We start from the raw sequence: 16,604 nt of genomic DNA on the forward strand, positions 1-16,604 counted from the left end.
TGACTTAAAATCTGTGCATTTTAGTTTCATCTTAGTCAAAGAAAAACCATAAAAGATATCAGCGTTATTTACTAAAACACATCAGTTGAAGTTAATAAAAACAGTTGACTTTATTGCTCTTTTACTCATCAGTTTGTATTGAATATTTCAGTGTAGTCCAGAGAGAGACAGGTGGAGTAAAGGTGGAAGGAGATTTAAAAACTGGTGGATTTCGGTAAAGGTTTTAGTTCAGAAACTCCATTTTCTTAGCCATAAATATTGCATGTTGATGCCATGATTGCTGGGGTTAAATGACAGATGTTGTGTCTCATTTTAGACATGAAAGGAGGTTGTGGGTCGACACGTTTCATCATATTTTCCGTTAATTAAACCAATGAGTCTGAGAGTATTTGTAGGGACTCACTGGTGGCCGGCGTGGGGCAGGACTCGCAGGGCTTGTTCCAGGCCTTCCCCACGTTGTAGGCGCAGCAGCACATCTTCTTGGTCATGTTGAAGGACAGCTCGTTCTCACACGTGTCGTTGAAGTTGCGGTAACACACACTCTTCCTCATGTCTGCAGTACAGAGAGGAACACAGCGCTTTAAATACCCAAAAGCTGGGAGCCAACACGCAGAAGACATGATGAGAGTTTCTAGTGGAGGTTTTTCTCACCCATGCAGTTGTTTCCCCCGTTGACTTGCATGTACTCGGGGGGGCACACACAGGTGTAGTTGCCCAGCGTGTTGTAGCAGGTACCCGGGCCACAGATCCCGATGTGGGTGGTGCACTCATCGATATCTGAACGATAAGATGCGGTATAAGCGACGGCAGGTTGCTTAAAAGTGATCTGGATGATATGAAGTGTCAGTGCTTACCCTCGCAGATGCGGGTCTCCTCGTTCAGGTAGTACCCGGCGGGACACTCGCACTGGAAACTCCCGAAGGTGTTCACACAGTTTCCTCCCTGACACAGACCCGGCAGCTCCTGACACTCGTCGATATCTGGAGGGAGATTACAATCATTACACATAGGGTTGTTTCTGGCATGTTAAACGACACAACCCAAAATCAAGAGTGACAAACCAAACCTAACCTTGAAGCCTTAGCTGATTACATCACCGCCATAATTTAGAACAGTTCTCAATAAAAGTAAACAAAGAAAATGACAGAAATAAATATATATACATTAAATATTCCCCAAAAACTCTCAATTATTAATCTTTCTTTTTTAACTTTACTCTTACATCCTGTTACTGTATGTTTTATTAGATTGACAGGTTCATAGAATCCTGCAGAAACGTGGTCACTTTTCAACATTCGCTGCATAATTTAGCTTATTGTGTTTATTTATTTATCTGACATGTGCATATACTTTATCTGCACCACTTACAGACTGGTCTAGCAACACAACCCGCACTATTTAATTATTCAAATGTATTAGAATGATGAATTCTGATTCAAACGACAAAGTTTGCTCTTTTTTTTTGTTTTATTTTATCATTTTTTGTTTTATTATCTTATTATTTTGTCCTATTTATAATATGCTGCATTGTTAGAGGAGCTCTGGACCTAAGATGTTCATTGCTATAACTACTATATATAGCTAATGTGCACGTGATAATAAAAACCTTTGAACCTTTGGCTGATCTTTTTCTAAACATGCAAAATCCTCAGAGTCGATGCTAACTTCAATTCCCTAAAACTTGATAACGCACAGAAGGATCTGATTTGTTTTACTTTATATAATAACTGTGTGTCAATCCTCCAAACCTCAATATTTGAGAACATGTGACTTCATAAATAACTTACTGGTTGTCTAATGAATAATCAGCTCTCTTTCCAATTCTTAAAGTTCTCTCCTGTAGATTTTTTTGAGTAACCCGGTTATTTATGTCATTTTGGATGTTTGAAATTCTGTAATAGGAGCTTCATTTCAGGATGTTTAAACAGAGGAAGAAGGATAGTTACCTTCCAGGATGACAGTGATGGGGTTGGGTCTGAATCCCTCTCCTCCGGGACACAGAGTCTTATACTCCGCTACAGAGAACACAAACACAACATCAGAGAGACTTGTCATCAAAGCACGAGGGAAAAGAACAACAATCCTGAGTAACTTTGTCGTGCATTCAGCAGGAGGTCTCATAATGATGTGATGGATCGGTGCTGGGGTACGTACTGGAGTTGGGGGCGGGGCAGAGTTCACAGGGGTTTCCCCAAGCTCCTCCCAGGGAGCAGCAGCAGGAGGCGCGCGTCACGCCCACTCCGATCTCCGCGCTGCAGGAGATCCCTCCGTCCCCGCGGGCCAGGATGTCCAGGAAGCAGTTCCCCACCCGGGTGTCTGGGAAAAACACAGATTCGCTGATCAGTACACAGGAGTCTGCTTCTGCCAAATGCCTTCAGATTGAGTCCGTCAGAGACTCAATGGAGGAGAACACTGGGAGGTTTCTGGCTCACCCACGCAGCCCACTCCGGTGGGGTTGAGCTCGAAGTCGGCGGGGCAGTTACACAGGTAGCTGCCCGGCGTGTTCACACACAGACCGTTGATGCAGTTCACCGGGTCCGCACACTCGTTAATGTCTGCAACACAGAGACACACCAGATTAGAGACACCTTCCTGAAATATGTTAAGCAACTTTTTGTGAAAACCTAAGAAAAAGAAGGGACTAAACAGAGCGTAGAAGACTTTACATATCTCGAACACATCCTGTCTCATAACTGTGTTTCTGTTCTACTTTTAGTCATTTAAAATCTTGTGTTACAAACTTACAGAATAACTTGAAGGTACGCTGTTGCTATACGTTTGCTTTTGTTGACAACATGTTTTGCTGACCTGAGTTTATTGTATCTCACCTGCACAACTTTATTTCTTTTGTTGTTATGTTAGGAACTTCTTTGTCACGTCAACAAAAACTGAGAAGTAGCGGGGCTAAACAGACGGTAGTGGACTTTTGTCATATTGTCGATATCTGTCGTCAAATCATTTAATCTGGTAATGCAATCCGTAAATTGAGATGTTGTCGGGGAACTTTAGCTCAGTCGGTTCTGGGTCTGATCTTAGAGCTTCAGTTTCAGGGCAGCACTAACCCGTGCAGTTTCCTCCGCTGCGGTCCAGCTCGTAGCCGTCATCACACACACAGCGGAACATCCCGGGGAGGTTCTGACACGTTCCGAACACACAGATGTTCTGGAAATTACACTCGTCGATGTCTGTGGTAGAGGCAAGAGGAAATGTTAGTTAAAGTATAAAAAAAAGGAAAGTAAAAGGAGTCAAATGTGACAGGGGGAGCGCAGCACCTTGGCAGGCCTTGCTGTCCTCAGTGGGGGTGAAGCCCATCTCACACTCGCAGCGGTACCCCCCCGGAGCGTTCAGACACTGGCCGTTCTCACACAGATTCACGTTGTCCGCACACTCGTCCATATCTGCAACAGAGAGTGCCAGTGTGTTATAGATATGAAACTCTGTGCACATGTACAACAGCTAGTGTCCAATCAGGATTGTTTCTTACCGGAGCAGAAGAAGCCGTCCCCGTTGAAGCCCTCCTTGCAGGAGCACCTGTAGGACCCCGGGGTGTTCACACAGTCTGCATTGGGGTTGCAGTTGTGATCCTCTGCAGAGCACTCGTCCTGATCTGCAGGGAGAGAGAGAGCAAAGAAAAACTGAATCCAGCTTCATTGCTTACTTTTTATACCTCATTGAACCATTTGTGCATGTTGTGATCAAACTGTCCCTCATTGCATTTCCATTTGAACTAAAATAACTGCAGCTACATTACACATTTAGAAATATATGTATAGACAATCCTACGTTAAGATGTCTTTAGTAGAAGCTTCCTCTTATATCGTCTTTTCCAACGTATTCGGTTTATTTTATGTTGTGTTTTTACTTTTCTTGATTTTTAGGATTCAGGTTTTATTTGTCATATGCACAGCAGATACATCGTATATGTTGGGCAATGAAAATCTTATATCCCATGCTCCTCCAACAACTCAACATACATGGTGCAAAAGATAAATAAAGTAGTGCAAAAAGAGAGAAGAATATTTACAATAACAACAATAAAGATTTGAGGATGTGAAATATATACATATGTGGAATACATTGAAAGTATTTAAACACTTTACACTGTTGAATGAGGAGGTATGGACAGATGCATATATTACGTATGGACAGATGTTTACGGCAGATGTGTATAATATATAGATATGTGTGTGTACTATGAACAGATGTTTACGGCAGATGTGTATAATATATAGATATGTGTGTGTACTATGAACAGATGTTTACGGCAGATGTGTATAATATATAGATATGTGTGTGTACTATGGACAGATGTTTAGGGCAGATGTGTATAATATATAGATGTGTGTGTGTACTATGAACAGATGTTTACGGCAGATGTGTATAATATATAGATATGTGTGTGTACTATAAACAGATGTTTACAGCAGATGTGTATAATATATAGATATGTGTGTGTACTATGGACAGATGTTTACGGCAGATGTGTATAATATATAGATGTGTGTGTGTACTAAGAACAGATGTTTACGGCAGATGTGTATAATATATAGATATGTGTGTGTACTATGAACAGATGTTTACAGCAGATGTGTGTAATATATAGATATGTGTGTGTACTATGGACAGATGTTTACAGCAGATGTGTATAATATATAGATATGTGTAATATATAGATGTGTGTGTGTACTATGAACAGATGTTTACGGCAGATGTGTATAATATATAGATGTGTGTGTGTACTATGGACAGATGTTTACAGCAGATGTGTATAATATATAGATATGTGTGTGTACTATGGACAGATGTTTACGGCAGATGTGTGTAATATATAGATATGTGTGTGTACTATGGACAGATGTTTACGGCAGATGTGTATAATATATAGATATGTGTGTGTACTATGGACAGATGTTTACAGCAGATGTGTATAATATATAGATATGTGTGTGTACTATGGACAGATGTTTACGGCAGATGTGTATAATATATAGATATGTGTGTGTACTATGGACAGATGTTTACGGCAGATGTGTGTAATATATAGATGTGTGTGTGTACTATGGACAGATGTTTACGGCAGATGTGTATAATATATAGATATGTGTGTGTACTATGGACAGATGTTTACGGCAGATGTGTATAATATATAGATGTGTGTGTGTACTAAGAACAGATGTTTACGGCAGATGTGTATAATATATAGATATGTGTGTGTACTATGGACAGATGTTTACGGCAGATGTGTATAATATATAGATGTGTGTGTGTACTAAGAACAGATGTTTACGGCAGATGTGTAATATATAGATGTGTGTGTGTACTATGGACAGATGTTTACGGCAGATGTGTATAATATATAGATGTGTGTGTGTACTATGGACAGATGTTTAGGGCAGATGTGTATAATATATAGATATGTGTGTGTACTATGGACAGATGTTTACGGCAGATGTGTATAATATATGGATATGTGTGTGTACTATGAACAGATGTTTACGGCAGATGTGTATAATATATAGATGTGTGTGTGTACTAAGGACAGATGTTTACGGCAGATGTGTATAATATATAGATGTGTGTGTGTACTATGAACAGATGTTTACGGCAGATGTGTATAATATATAGATATGTGTGTGTACTATAAACAGATGTTTACGGCAGATGTGTATAATATATAGATATGTGTGTGTACTATGAACAGATGTTTACGGCAGATGTGTATAATATATAGATGTGTGTGTGTACTATGAACAGATGTTTACGGCAGATGTGTATAATATATAGATGTGTGTGTGTACTATGAACAGATGTTTACAGCAGATGTGTATAATATATAGATGTGTGTGTGTACTATGGACAGATGTTTACGGCAGATGTGTATAATATATAGATATGTGTGTGTACTATGAACAGATGTTTACGGCAGATGTGTATAATATAGATATGTGTGTGTACTATGGACAGATGTTTACCGCAGATGTGTGTAATATATAGATGTGTGTGTGTACTATGAACAGATGTTTACGGCAGATGTGTATAATATATAGATATGTGTGTGTACTATGGACAGATGTTTACCGGCAGATGTGTATAATATATAGATATGTGTGTGCACCTCCCTTCATAACACCGCTCATGACGTTCCACAATAACATAAATATAATTGGTTATAGATGATATAAATTCACCCATTTTTCCACATTTTGTCTTCGTACTACAAGCTCTTCTTAACATTCAGGAACTCTAAACGTCAATCTCGTCTTAGAAACTGCTTCATAAATCTGGACCTGGACTCACCCACACACTTGAGGCCGTCTCCCACCCAGCCGTCTCTGCAGCGACACTTGAAGCTGCCCGGCACGTTGATGCAGGCGGCGTGCATGTCGCAGTTATGAGCTCCGATCTCACACTCGTCGACATCTGGAGAGAAACGGAGACCAGTTAGCACACATTGGCTATTTCCATTTAAACATCAAATGAAACAACGTAAATGAAGATAAAGAATATTGGTGTGTGTGTGTGTGTGTGTACCTGTGCAGCCCGTGGATCCCTTCTTGACGAAGTATCCCAGCTGACAGTGGCAGATGAAGGAGCCTTTGGTGTTCTCACAGTCGCCGTGGAGACAGATGTTTGGGTTCAAGTCACACTCGTTCACATCTGGGGGACACGCACACACACAGATATTATGGGAGTGATGTTGTCTTTAGAGATCACACTGACAGATAAAGGGACTGACACACGTGGACGGAGACAGAAGAGAAAGATGTGTCCCACGTTATATTATATTATATTCCAACGGTTGTCCTCTCACCGATACACGTCCTCATGTCCATGGAGGCCATGAAGCCGTCGTAGCAGAGGCAGCGGTATTCCCCGGGGATGTTGGTGCACTGGCCTCCGTCACAGATGTCCGGAGACTCCTCACACTCATCGATATCTGACGGAAACACAGAGGAGGACACATTTGAATGAGCTAAATGAAGAAACACCACCCAAACCCCTTTAACTTACGAGACCCTTTCATTTAGTCAACTGCTGACCCCTGACCTCTGGCCCCTGACCCCTGACATTTGTTATTATATTCAATGCATACCAATAACAGCACATACTGATAAACTGGATGGATAAACCATGTAATTACTGCAGGAAATTTGTGCAAAATTAGGTTATTTCATGTGAATGTTACAAAGGAGATGAATCCACCTGTTAATTTTAGCACAATTATCCATGTTTTGCACAGAATCTGCTCATCTATTACAGTCAAAAACACCTAAAATGCCTATTTTTGGGACAAATTCAGTGTTTTCTTTCTTCTCCTTGATGCTTGCACGTTGTTTTATTAGCTATTTGTTCATTTCTATCTGTGTAAATCCCTAGTTAGAGGCGATTCTCCATGAACAAAGTCGCTATTCAGATAGAAATTGCATTGAATTGAGATGTGCTTAGATCTGGCCAAGTGTATATTTAAAAAATAAATCGTGCACACTTGCTTCCCCTCGTGAAGCTTGATGGAAACCAGCGTGTAAAGAACGATGGGACGTAGCATTACGGCTTTGTTGCATATCTAAAATGGTACACATGATGTCTGTCTTTACCTGAGCAGGTGCGCAGGTCGGGCATGAGAGCGTACCCCTCGCTGCAGCTGCACTCGTAGCTTCCCTCCGAGTTCGTGCAGTGAGTCTCACAGCCGCCGTTCATGATGGTGCATTCATCGATATCTGCAAGGGAGGGTCAACACCGCAGCTTACATCCAGGTCTCATGAGAGAGGAATCAACACAGGAAAGACAGTCATTGGTTATCTTTACTCACCCACGCAGCCCTGCCTGTCGGGGGTTCCCTGGTATCCGGTGTCACAGGTGCACTGGTACGTGCCCGGCATGTTCACACACTGACCGTGTTTGCACAGGTTGTCACTCAGCTGGCACTCGTTCACATCTGACAGGACGAGGAAACACGGCAGATAATCAGGCACCGTATAGAAAGCTAGTATGCCTTTCTCTTTAAGGTTCATTCTTTAATTATCAGTTTTTGTCTGTGAATGCATGTGTGTGTGTGTGTGTGTGTGTGTGTGACCTACCTTCACAGGCCGACCCGTCGCTGTTGAGCGCGTGTCCGGGGGGACAGTGACACTCGTAGCTTCCTTCATTGTTCAGGCAGGCTCCTCCACGACACAGCAGGGGGTTCCTCTCACACTCGTCGATGTCTGGCAGCACGGAGAGGAAGAGAACATGGAGTTTAAGGTCAGATTGTTCTGATTTAAACTAATGGCGAGCTGTTGGAAACCGTGTGCGTGAACTTCCAGCTCACCCATGCAGTTCTTCATCATCATGAAGCCGCTCTCGTAGCCCTCGTTGCATTCACACTCGAAGCTGCCGGGCGTGTTGACGCAGGCGCCGTGACCGCACAGGTCCGGGGAGATGCGGCACTCGTCAATATCTGGAACGCAAAGACGTCATCGAGTTACCGAGTGTGACATGTAGGTTCTACTTCAGATCAAAGGAGGTTAAATCCTCGCTGGTACCTGTGCAGTTCCTCTCGTCGGCGGTCAGAGCGAAGCCGTTGCTGCAGCGGCACTTGAAGCTGCCGATGGTGTTCTTGCAGGACCCATGGGAGCACAGACCCTGGAAGACCTTACACTCGTTCACATCTGGAGGGGAGACACAGTTAGCATGGTCGAAACTTTAGTCAAGATGATAGCATCTAGCGGAAACATGCAACTAGGGGTTTTATCACACGTATCCAGTAACATTTTATCTGTGATTTACATATTTCAAGTGTGTTGTTTTAATTATGTTTTGATGAATTTGACCTCTGTAAAGTGCCTGACTTTTTATATTTACATTTTTATAATTTAGTACCACATGTATCTAATTTCGTGACTAAATTCAACTTCATTCTCTAAAGTCATTTCCAAAATAATCCCAACAGCGTGTCTTGAAGCGGTCACAGGTCTCTACCACTACGTGTGAGCGTATTGGTACCTTTGTAGAAGGGCCTGCCGGTCAGGATCTCCCCTTTGTTGGCGAAGCCGGACCCCCGGGGGCAGATGGACCTGTACTCCAGTGAGCTGGGTTTGGGACACTCCTCGCAGTCGACCCCCCAGGCCGAGCCCAGGGAGCAGCAGCACATGTCCATCCGGTATCTGCCCGGAAACGGCTCGCCACACTCATCCTCGTGCCACTTCAGGTAGCACTGCTCGCTACGGGTGTCTGGAGGAGACGGTGAAACACGGTGAAGGGAAATGCATTTATGGGGTGCTTTTCTAGCCTCTCATTCAGAGCCACCTCTTCAGGAAGACTCACATTCACTCATTTCTTTAGTCAGTCCAAACACAACTCAATGATGTTCACTTTTAATTTATAAAACTCAGAGAGAGCTGGGAACTTTTCACATTTTAGAGGCTGAACTGCTTTTTTTGTGCCCTTTTTCCATCAAACTTTGCTTTATGGATTTCATTTATCATAACAGTAGGCCATTCTTTTTCTGTCCCTCCACTCGTCATTGCACCAGTTCATGTAGCACTGCTGGCTGTTTCAAATAATAGTTAAAAATGTCAAAAATATTTACTTAAATATAACATAAAACCAACCAAAGTAATAAATCTCCATACCAGCAATCAAATGTGGATAGCACTGGTTGCTACTTCACTAGCTAAGACTGTAGCAGCACTTCCAAACAAAAACACTGTGCAATATTTACTTTAGGACAATAGAATATGTTATAAAATGTCTGTCCAAAACCCATCAATGTTCTCTTTAATATGATGTAAAGCAAAGCTGAGCAGGATACCTCTTTAATTGACACTTTGCATGAAGAATGTGATCAAATATCTAAATATTGGGCGACTATTTATCCGTCGATGGACGTAACGTTGCATCTCTTTAGTGTATACCCATCCTTATACTTCAGTGGTATGATAGGCTATTGATGTTACAGTGGCTTTGGGATGTGGAGTGTGATTTCTGAGTGTCGCCGTCCTCTTACCCACACACGTGCGTCCCGTGCTGTCCAAGGTGAGGCCCTCGGCGCAGTCGCAGCGGAACGAGCCCTGAGTGTTCACACAGTGGCCGTTTGTGCACACTCCGGGGAACACCTCGCACTCATTAATGTCTGCAGGGAGCCGGACAGTTGGAGGGTTACAAGGTGAAACACACACACACACACACACACACACACACACACACACACACACACACACACACACACACACACACACACACACACACACACACACACACACACACACAGACACAGACTTTAGAGCACATTGCAAGGACAAAGAGATGATTTGAGGGGCGTGGATTTCAAACCGCAGGCTCTTCACAAATCATTAAGCTCCCAAATGTTCTTACCTTCACACACCACGCCCTTCATACGAGCAAACCCTCGGGAGCAGGCGGTGTCTGAGGGGAGAGGAGATAGGAGATGTTATTAAGATGATGTATTTACAAGAGCTCAATGTAAAGTAAGCATCAATTGGTTTGCCAAAACAGGAGGATATATAGGACTCCAGATATATTTACCAAGGAAGCTAGATTTAAATATATATTTTACATTCAAGAAAAAGTATTTCAAATGTTAATTATTGAGTTTTATAGACAAGAAAGGGGGAAATAAACGACTTCAAATGAAAGAAACAACAGTTCTTAATGTGAAATAACTTTTTTAGTGGTCAATTTTGTTAATTGAGTGCTAATTAAGGCTGCTAAATTGGAAAAAATGAAAAAAATATTGCTATTTTTTTAACTGATATTTCAATTGCGACATTAATTAGTGAGAATTCAAATTATGATGAAAAATACACTAAAATATAAGGAAAACAAGGATTATTTATAAGGTCACTAGAGTTTTGAATACATGTGCAGCTCTAGCCTCTGTTTCATATGCCGTTCAACGAATCCCTAAGACCTTAACTCTGCAGGAATAAAACCATTAGAAATTTCAGCCTGAAAACGGTCCAAATCATCTGTGTGTGTGTGTGTGTGTGTGTGTGTGTGTGTGTGTGTGTGTGTGTGTGTGTGTGTGTGTGTGTGTGTGTGTGTGTGTGTGAGGACTGACCGATCTCGCAGGGCTCACAGGGGCTGCCCCAGGCGGCTCCCAGCGTGGAGCAGCACTCAGACTTCAGCGTGGCTCCGTTGATGTTGACCTCGCAGCGGTTGTCCTGAATCGTCAGCCAACACGTACTCTTCATGCTGTCTGTGGAGCGGGGGGTGAACAGCAGAGGGTTAACACACCTTGTTAGGGTAACACACTCTCAATATGAGCTGTGTTTTTCCCATAGGCCTACAAACATTAACTTACCCTTAGAAAATAAGGTTTGTTTGATTACTTAAATTAAGACGAGTTTTTAAGGGAAATGTTTTGTTTAAATATGAAAATGATCTATATTTTATTACATATCTGCTAATTTCAATGCATTTCCAAAGCAGGAATATTAATATAGGATAAAGTCAGGTTCCACATTTTTGTTTCTTCTGTCAAAAGTCAAAGGTTTTTACTGAGCGGATTTTGGATATCTTTTTTTATCACTCCAAAACTCTGGAAAAACTGTCACCGGACAAACATTTTTGCCATGTGTTTTAGGAACAAAATGCTCTAGAAATAAGAATCTAAATCCTATTCAAACAAATCCCTCTGTAAAAAGCTTTCAAATATAGATAAGAATACAACTTGGAAGTTTGGTGTGTGTGAGTTCAACTGAAGTGGAGATACTTGGAGCGAGAGGAAGAGGAAAAACTCATTTTGAGAAACGACCTTTAAAGGGGTGTGAATGGGGTCACAAATATTAAACTCATTCATATCACTATGAAACTTCCCAGATTCTTTACTGACTTTAAGATATCAACTTTTTGTATTACAAGTTTTCTGAAATGCTATTCCTTAAAGGGAAATGAGTCGTTGTGTTGTGCTAGCTTTTGCCGACTTCAGCAGAATTCTCCAGACACAAATACAAATCAAACACCTACATTTGTTTTGGGATGTTTTTCTTTTGACTACTCTGAGAGAAAACACGTAGAAGCAACATAGCACCAACTTTTAAAATTGGGTAAGCTAGTGTCACCACTAATGGAAGTATAAAAGCACCTCCAGTGGTCAAAATATCTCTTAACTATGGCAACAAAACACACCACAAAAACAATCAAAATGTCACCTTCAACTTTTCCCCGCTGCCGTAAAACATGTGTGTGTTTCCCTACATGCTGAGCTAAGTAAACCCTGTGCATCATTACATCTAATTCCATGCTATTTCATTCCTAATGGCCTGAAAGAGCGCACAGGCAAAGCGGTGTCACCTTTTCTCCAAAACCACAAGGCCACCCAAACACAAAACCATAATTTAGTTTCCCTCTCCTCCCCCCGCTGAGTGATGGGCTGTGAAACACAAAACTGAAATGAACCAGACCAGAGGAATGAGGAGATCTCTGACGTCCATGAGTATTTATTCAATGACTCACTCTGCCTTTCGCTTACAGTAACATCAGTGTTCTTTATTAGCATGTAGCTTTCTCAGGATCGTTTCCAAAAAGTAAGAAACCTCCAAACAAGGGGAATATTTAACCAATACCACATGGCATTTTAAATCTGCGTTGGATCGTTATGAAGTAAAGCAATCTCCATGTGAACCAAGGCCGTGCATGCATGCGAGTATTTATCAAACACATCATCAGTGTGTGCAGTTTCGCCCAACATCTGAGGATGACTTCTCCCAATGGCTCCTGGAAACCTGAACCTCCACAGTGTTTGTGTTCAAAAGCGAGTACAATAAGGTTCCCGTTCAAGTCCCAATCAAATCAAATAAGGAGCATTGACTGGTATGTTCAGTGTTGCTATGCCCTGCACCACTGCTCTTTATATAGTGGTGCAGGAATGAGTCCTGAACCCGGGAATGAGTTAGCATTTTAGCATATCTGGGCTCCCTTTTCTCAAAGTCAGTGTTTTTGTTTTTTTTTTCAATTAGTTTTCGGTTAGAATCCAGAAACAAGATCTGTGGACTAAAAAAAGCTAAAGAGATTTTTGCTATGACAAAAAATATGTCTGTAAAGACCTTACTGGTGAGTCTGAAGCTTTTATATTTATTTTAAACAGTCGTTACTAATAAGTGTCTAAATGAGACGACTGAACGTCATCACGCCCAATATTAGCCGCCTTTAGCTTAGCGGTGGTGACGTGAAGTCATGTGACCGTGCTGTAGTTCCTTTATAGCCCAACATTAGCCGCCTTTAGCTTAGCGGTGGAGACGTGAAGTCATGTGACCGTGCTGTAGTTCCTTTATAGCCCAACATTAGCCGCCTTTAGCTTAGCGGTGGAGACGTGAAGTCATGTGACCGTGCTGTAGTTCCTTTATAGCCCAACGTTAGCCGCCTTTAGCTTAGCGGTGGTGAAGTGAAGTCATGTGACCGTGCTGTAGTTCATTTATAGCCCAACGTTAGCCGCCTTTAGCTTAGCGGTGGTGACGTGAAGTCATGTGACCGTGCTGTAGTTCCTTTATAGCCCAACATTAGCCTCCTTTAGCTTAGCGGTGGAGACGTGAAGTCATGTGACCGTGCTGTAGTTCCTTTATAGCCCAACATTAGCCTCCTTTAGCTTAGCGGTGGTGACGTGAAGTCATGTGACCGTGCTGTAGTTCCTTTATAGCCCAACATTAGCCTCCTTTAGCTTAGCGGGGGTGAGGTGAAGTCATGTGACCGTGCTGTAGTTCCTTTATAGCCCAACGTTAGCTTTTTAGTTGTGGTGTTTGCATTTAGGCTTAAACTATTGTAAAAGTGGAGTTTCTATGTGGAAATGATTATATTTAATGCTGTGAACATGTGTTTAAAGTGTATTTCACAAAGACAATAAGACTCTTGAACCAATTGTCCCTCGTCATGTCTCAGTGTGTAATCATTATCTGAAGCAGGTTCAAGGATCCAGCGGAGGACGGAGGTCTTACCCACGCAGATGGTGTTGGTGGAGTCCAGCTTGCTGCCGTGGGTGCACTCACAGTTGAAGGACCCGGCCACGTTGCGACACGCTCCGTTGATGCACGGGCTGGAGTCGCACTCGTTGATATCTGGAACATGTGGAAGCACACACCATCGGTCAGGGCTGATTGAAATGGAGCATCATCACCATTTGGCAGTTACACTGTGTGTGTGTGTGTGTGTGTGTGTGTGTGTGTGTGTGTGTGTGTGTGTGTGTGTGTGTGTGTGTGTGTGTGAGTGTGTGTTTGTCAACTTGCCATGAGCCACATGTTTAATTTGCAATACATCTGGCTATAATGTCACCTCCTAATGAGCTTGATTGTTGATAATAAATGATAAAACACATGCGGATGTCAGGCAGCACAAATGTGTGTGTGTGTGTGTGTGTGTGTGTGTGTGTGTGTGTGTGTGTGTGTGTGTGTGTGTGTGTGTGTGTGTGTGTGTGTGTGTGTGTGTGTGTGTGTGTGTGTTTACCCTCGCAGGTCTCTGATTCGGGTTTGAAGACGAATCCTTTAGGACAGGAGCAGGTGTAGGAGCCGGGGGTGTTTCTGCACAGCCCATTGTCACAGAGCAGACGGTTCACGTTACACTCGTTGATGTCTGCGGGGAGGCGAGAGAAGAGGAGGGTTGGAGAATATGAAACAGTAATGTGAGGTTTGAGAAATTTAGAGGGTTATTGTGCCAACCAACCCTTTAAAGCCAGACTATATTCTAACTAAATATATATAACACACACTTTTGCAATGTAAATCACTAATTGCTTCTGCTAAGGCTTATACAATACATTCATACACTGTGTATAAATGACAAGCAATTCAAAAAGTAGTCTACAGGCCGCGGTGAAAAAGGGCGGGAAAACCATTACTGCGCATATTTCCTGGGCCACATAACCAGTCAGTACACTGTTAGCTAGAAAACTATTTTGGGTTAGGACTCAAAAGACACCCTAGGGACCAGTATCCAGATCATATAATAAATCCATGCTAGTATGTTAAATTTGGTTTAAAGTTCCTGGGTGCTTGCTCGAGCTATTAGCTTAGAATGGCTAATGTTAGCAAACCTAAGAATGGTATGGCCGTGCAATTTGGTCTGTTTTTTTATATACAGTCCATGCGTTTTCCACTGTTTCTTTGCTGTTATAACTTTGCTGCGATTAACAGAAAGGTGCCTTCACTTAGATGACAGAGACATGCTAACTTTGCTAGCTATTGACTCCACTTCACTCACCGACACAGTTCTTGCCGCTGGTGTCAGACTCGTATCCGATGTTACAGATGCAGCGGTAGCTTCCTTTCAGGTTCTCACAGATGCCGTTCTGACAAATGTCCGGGTCCAGGGCGCACTCGTTGATGTCTGGGAGAGGAGAAGCATTTTATAGATACTGTACATGCTAATTTGAACTAACACTGTGGAAAAACTCGTGTTTAGGAGCAACACACTCACCTCTGCCATCAGCTGTTATGCCGATACCACTGCTGCAAACAGCCTGGAACTCAGCTGGAAGTAGAAATCGTAGCTTTAGAGAAATGTACCAACTTCAGGGTTAAGCAGCATCAATTAAATTAGAGAGTGTACCAGAGTTTCTGGAGGGGCAGGGATAGCACGGCTCTCCAAAGCCATGTTCGGCATTAGCGCAGCAGCACTCAGACTTGGTGACCGCACCAGGGAACGGACGCGAACACGTGCCCATCTTTATGGCGCCGTAACACGTGGTCCTCATGTGCGTGTCCACACACACTCTCCCATCCACATCGATGGCCAGGCCTGGAGGACAGTCGCAGCGGAAGGAGCCCTCGGAGTTGAGGCAGCGGCCGTTCATACAGATGCCAGGAGTCAGACACTCATCGATGTCTGATGGAGAGAGGGAACATCATGTAGATGTGGAGGTTCATGTATGTCTGTCTGAATGTGTGTGTGTGTGTGTGTGTGTGTGTGTGTGTGTGTGTGTGTGTGTGTGTGTGTGTGTGTGTGTGTGTGTGTGTGTAGCCTACCTCTCTTTCAACCCAGTATTTGACAGTTTTTGACATTAAACCTAGGTCAATTTGAATAATGTCTCAACCAAGCAGCTTTTCCAATCTCAATCTTCCAAACTCAACCTTTAGGTAAACTACAAACTACAGTTTAAACGTACAACGTCCAAACAGCCACCTGTCGATTTCTGGACTTTCTGGATTATTTCAGAGGATGTTGGACTCCTAAACCAACTGCCTTGCCCTTCAGAAATCCTCTTACCTGTGCAGTAGCGTCCGTTAGGCGCCAAAGCGAAGCCCGGCTTGCAGATACACTTGAAGCTGCCGTCCTCGTTGATGCACATGCCGTTGAGACACATGTTGGTGGTGGCGCACTCATCGTGATCTAGGCGTAAATAAGAAGAGGAGAACTCAAGTTAGTGAAGGTGTCAGTTATTGAGAAGTTTGACTTGTTTCTGTGTTTGCTGTCTCATTACCGATGCAGTTCTTCCCGTCAGGAGTGAGCTCGAAGCCGGCGTTGCAGATGCACTGGAAGCTTCCCTCCGTGTTCACACAGCGGCCGTTGCGACACATCACTCCGTTCACAATACACTCATCGATATCTGCAGGAGGAGGGGAAGATGATCAAGGCTTTGTTATAATATAAACACCCTTCAGGGATACGTTTGTACA

General features: G+C 42.8%; 1 protein-coding gene across 1 annotated transcript in view; it reads right to left on the minus strand.

Annotated features, from left to right (window-relative positions):
- fbn2b (fibrillin 2b) overlaps positions 1–16,604 on the minus strand; it is a 90,128-nt gene that overhangs the window by 14,386 nt on the left and 59,138 nt on the right. Inside the window, 28 exon segments of the mRNA XM_063891000.1 lie at positions 404–553; positions 652–777; positions 855–980; positions 1,947–2,015; positions 2,155–2,316; positions 2,433–2,555; positions 3,063–3,185; positions 3,273–3,398; positions 3,485–3,607; positions 6,298–6,420; positions 6,532–6,657; positions 6,812–6,937; positions 7,596–7,718; positions 7,811–7,936; positions 8,079–8,204; positions 8,309–8,437; positions 8,523–8,648; positions 8,983–9,210; positions 9,986–10,111; positions 10,354–10,404; positions 11,060–11,197; positions 13,932–14,051; positions 14,437–14,562; positions 15,190–15,315; positions 15,406–15,459; positions 15,538–15,813; positions 16,195–16,317; positions 16,409–16,534. Coding sequence (XP_063747070.1) covers positions 404–553; positions 652–777; positions 855–980; positions 1,947–2,015; positions 2,155–2,316; positions 2,433–2,555; positions 3,063–3,185; positions 3,273–3,398; positions 3,485–3,607; positions 6,298–6,420; positions 6,532–6,657; positions 6,812–6,937; positions 7,596–7,718; positions 7,811–7,936; positions 8,079–8,204; positions 8,309–8,437; positions 8,523–8,648; positions 8,983–9,210; positions 9,986–10,111; positions 10,354–10,404; positions 11,060–11,197; positions 13,932–14,051; positions 14,437–14,562; positions 15,190–15,315; positions 15,406–15,459; positions 15,538–15,813; positions 16,195–16,317; positions 16,409–16,534 — 3,627 coding nt within the window.

The sequence above is a fragment of the Eleginops maclovinus genome, chromosome 9, assembly GCF_036324505.1.
Source record: "Eleginops maclovinus isolate JMC-PN-2008 ecotype Puerto Natales chromosome 9, JC_Emac_rtc_rv5, whole genome shotgun sequence".
NCBI lineage: Eukaryota > Metazoa > Chordata > Actinopteri > Perciformes > Eleginopidae > Eleginops > Eleginops maclovinus.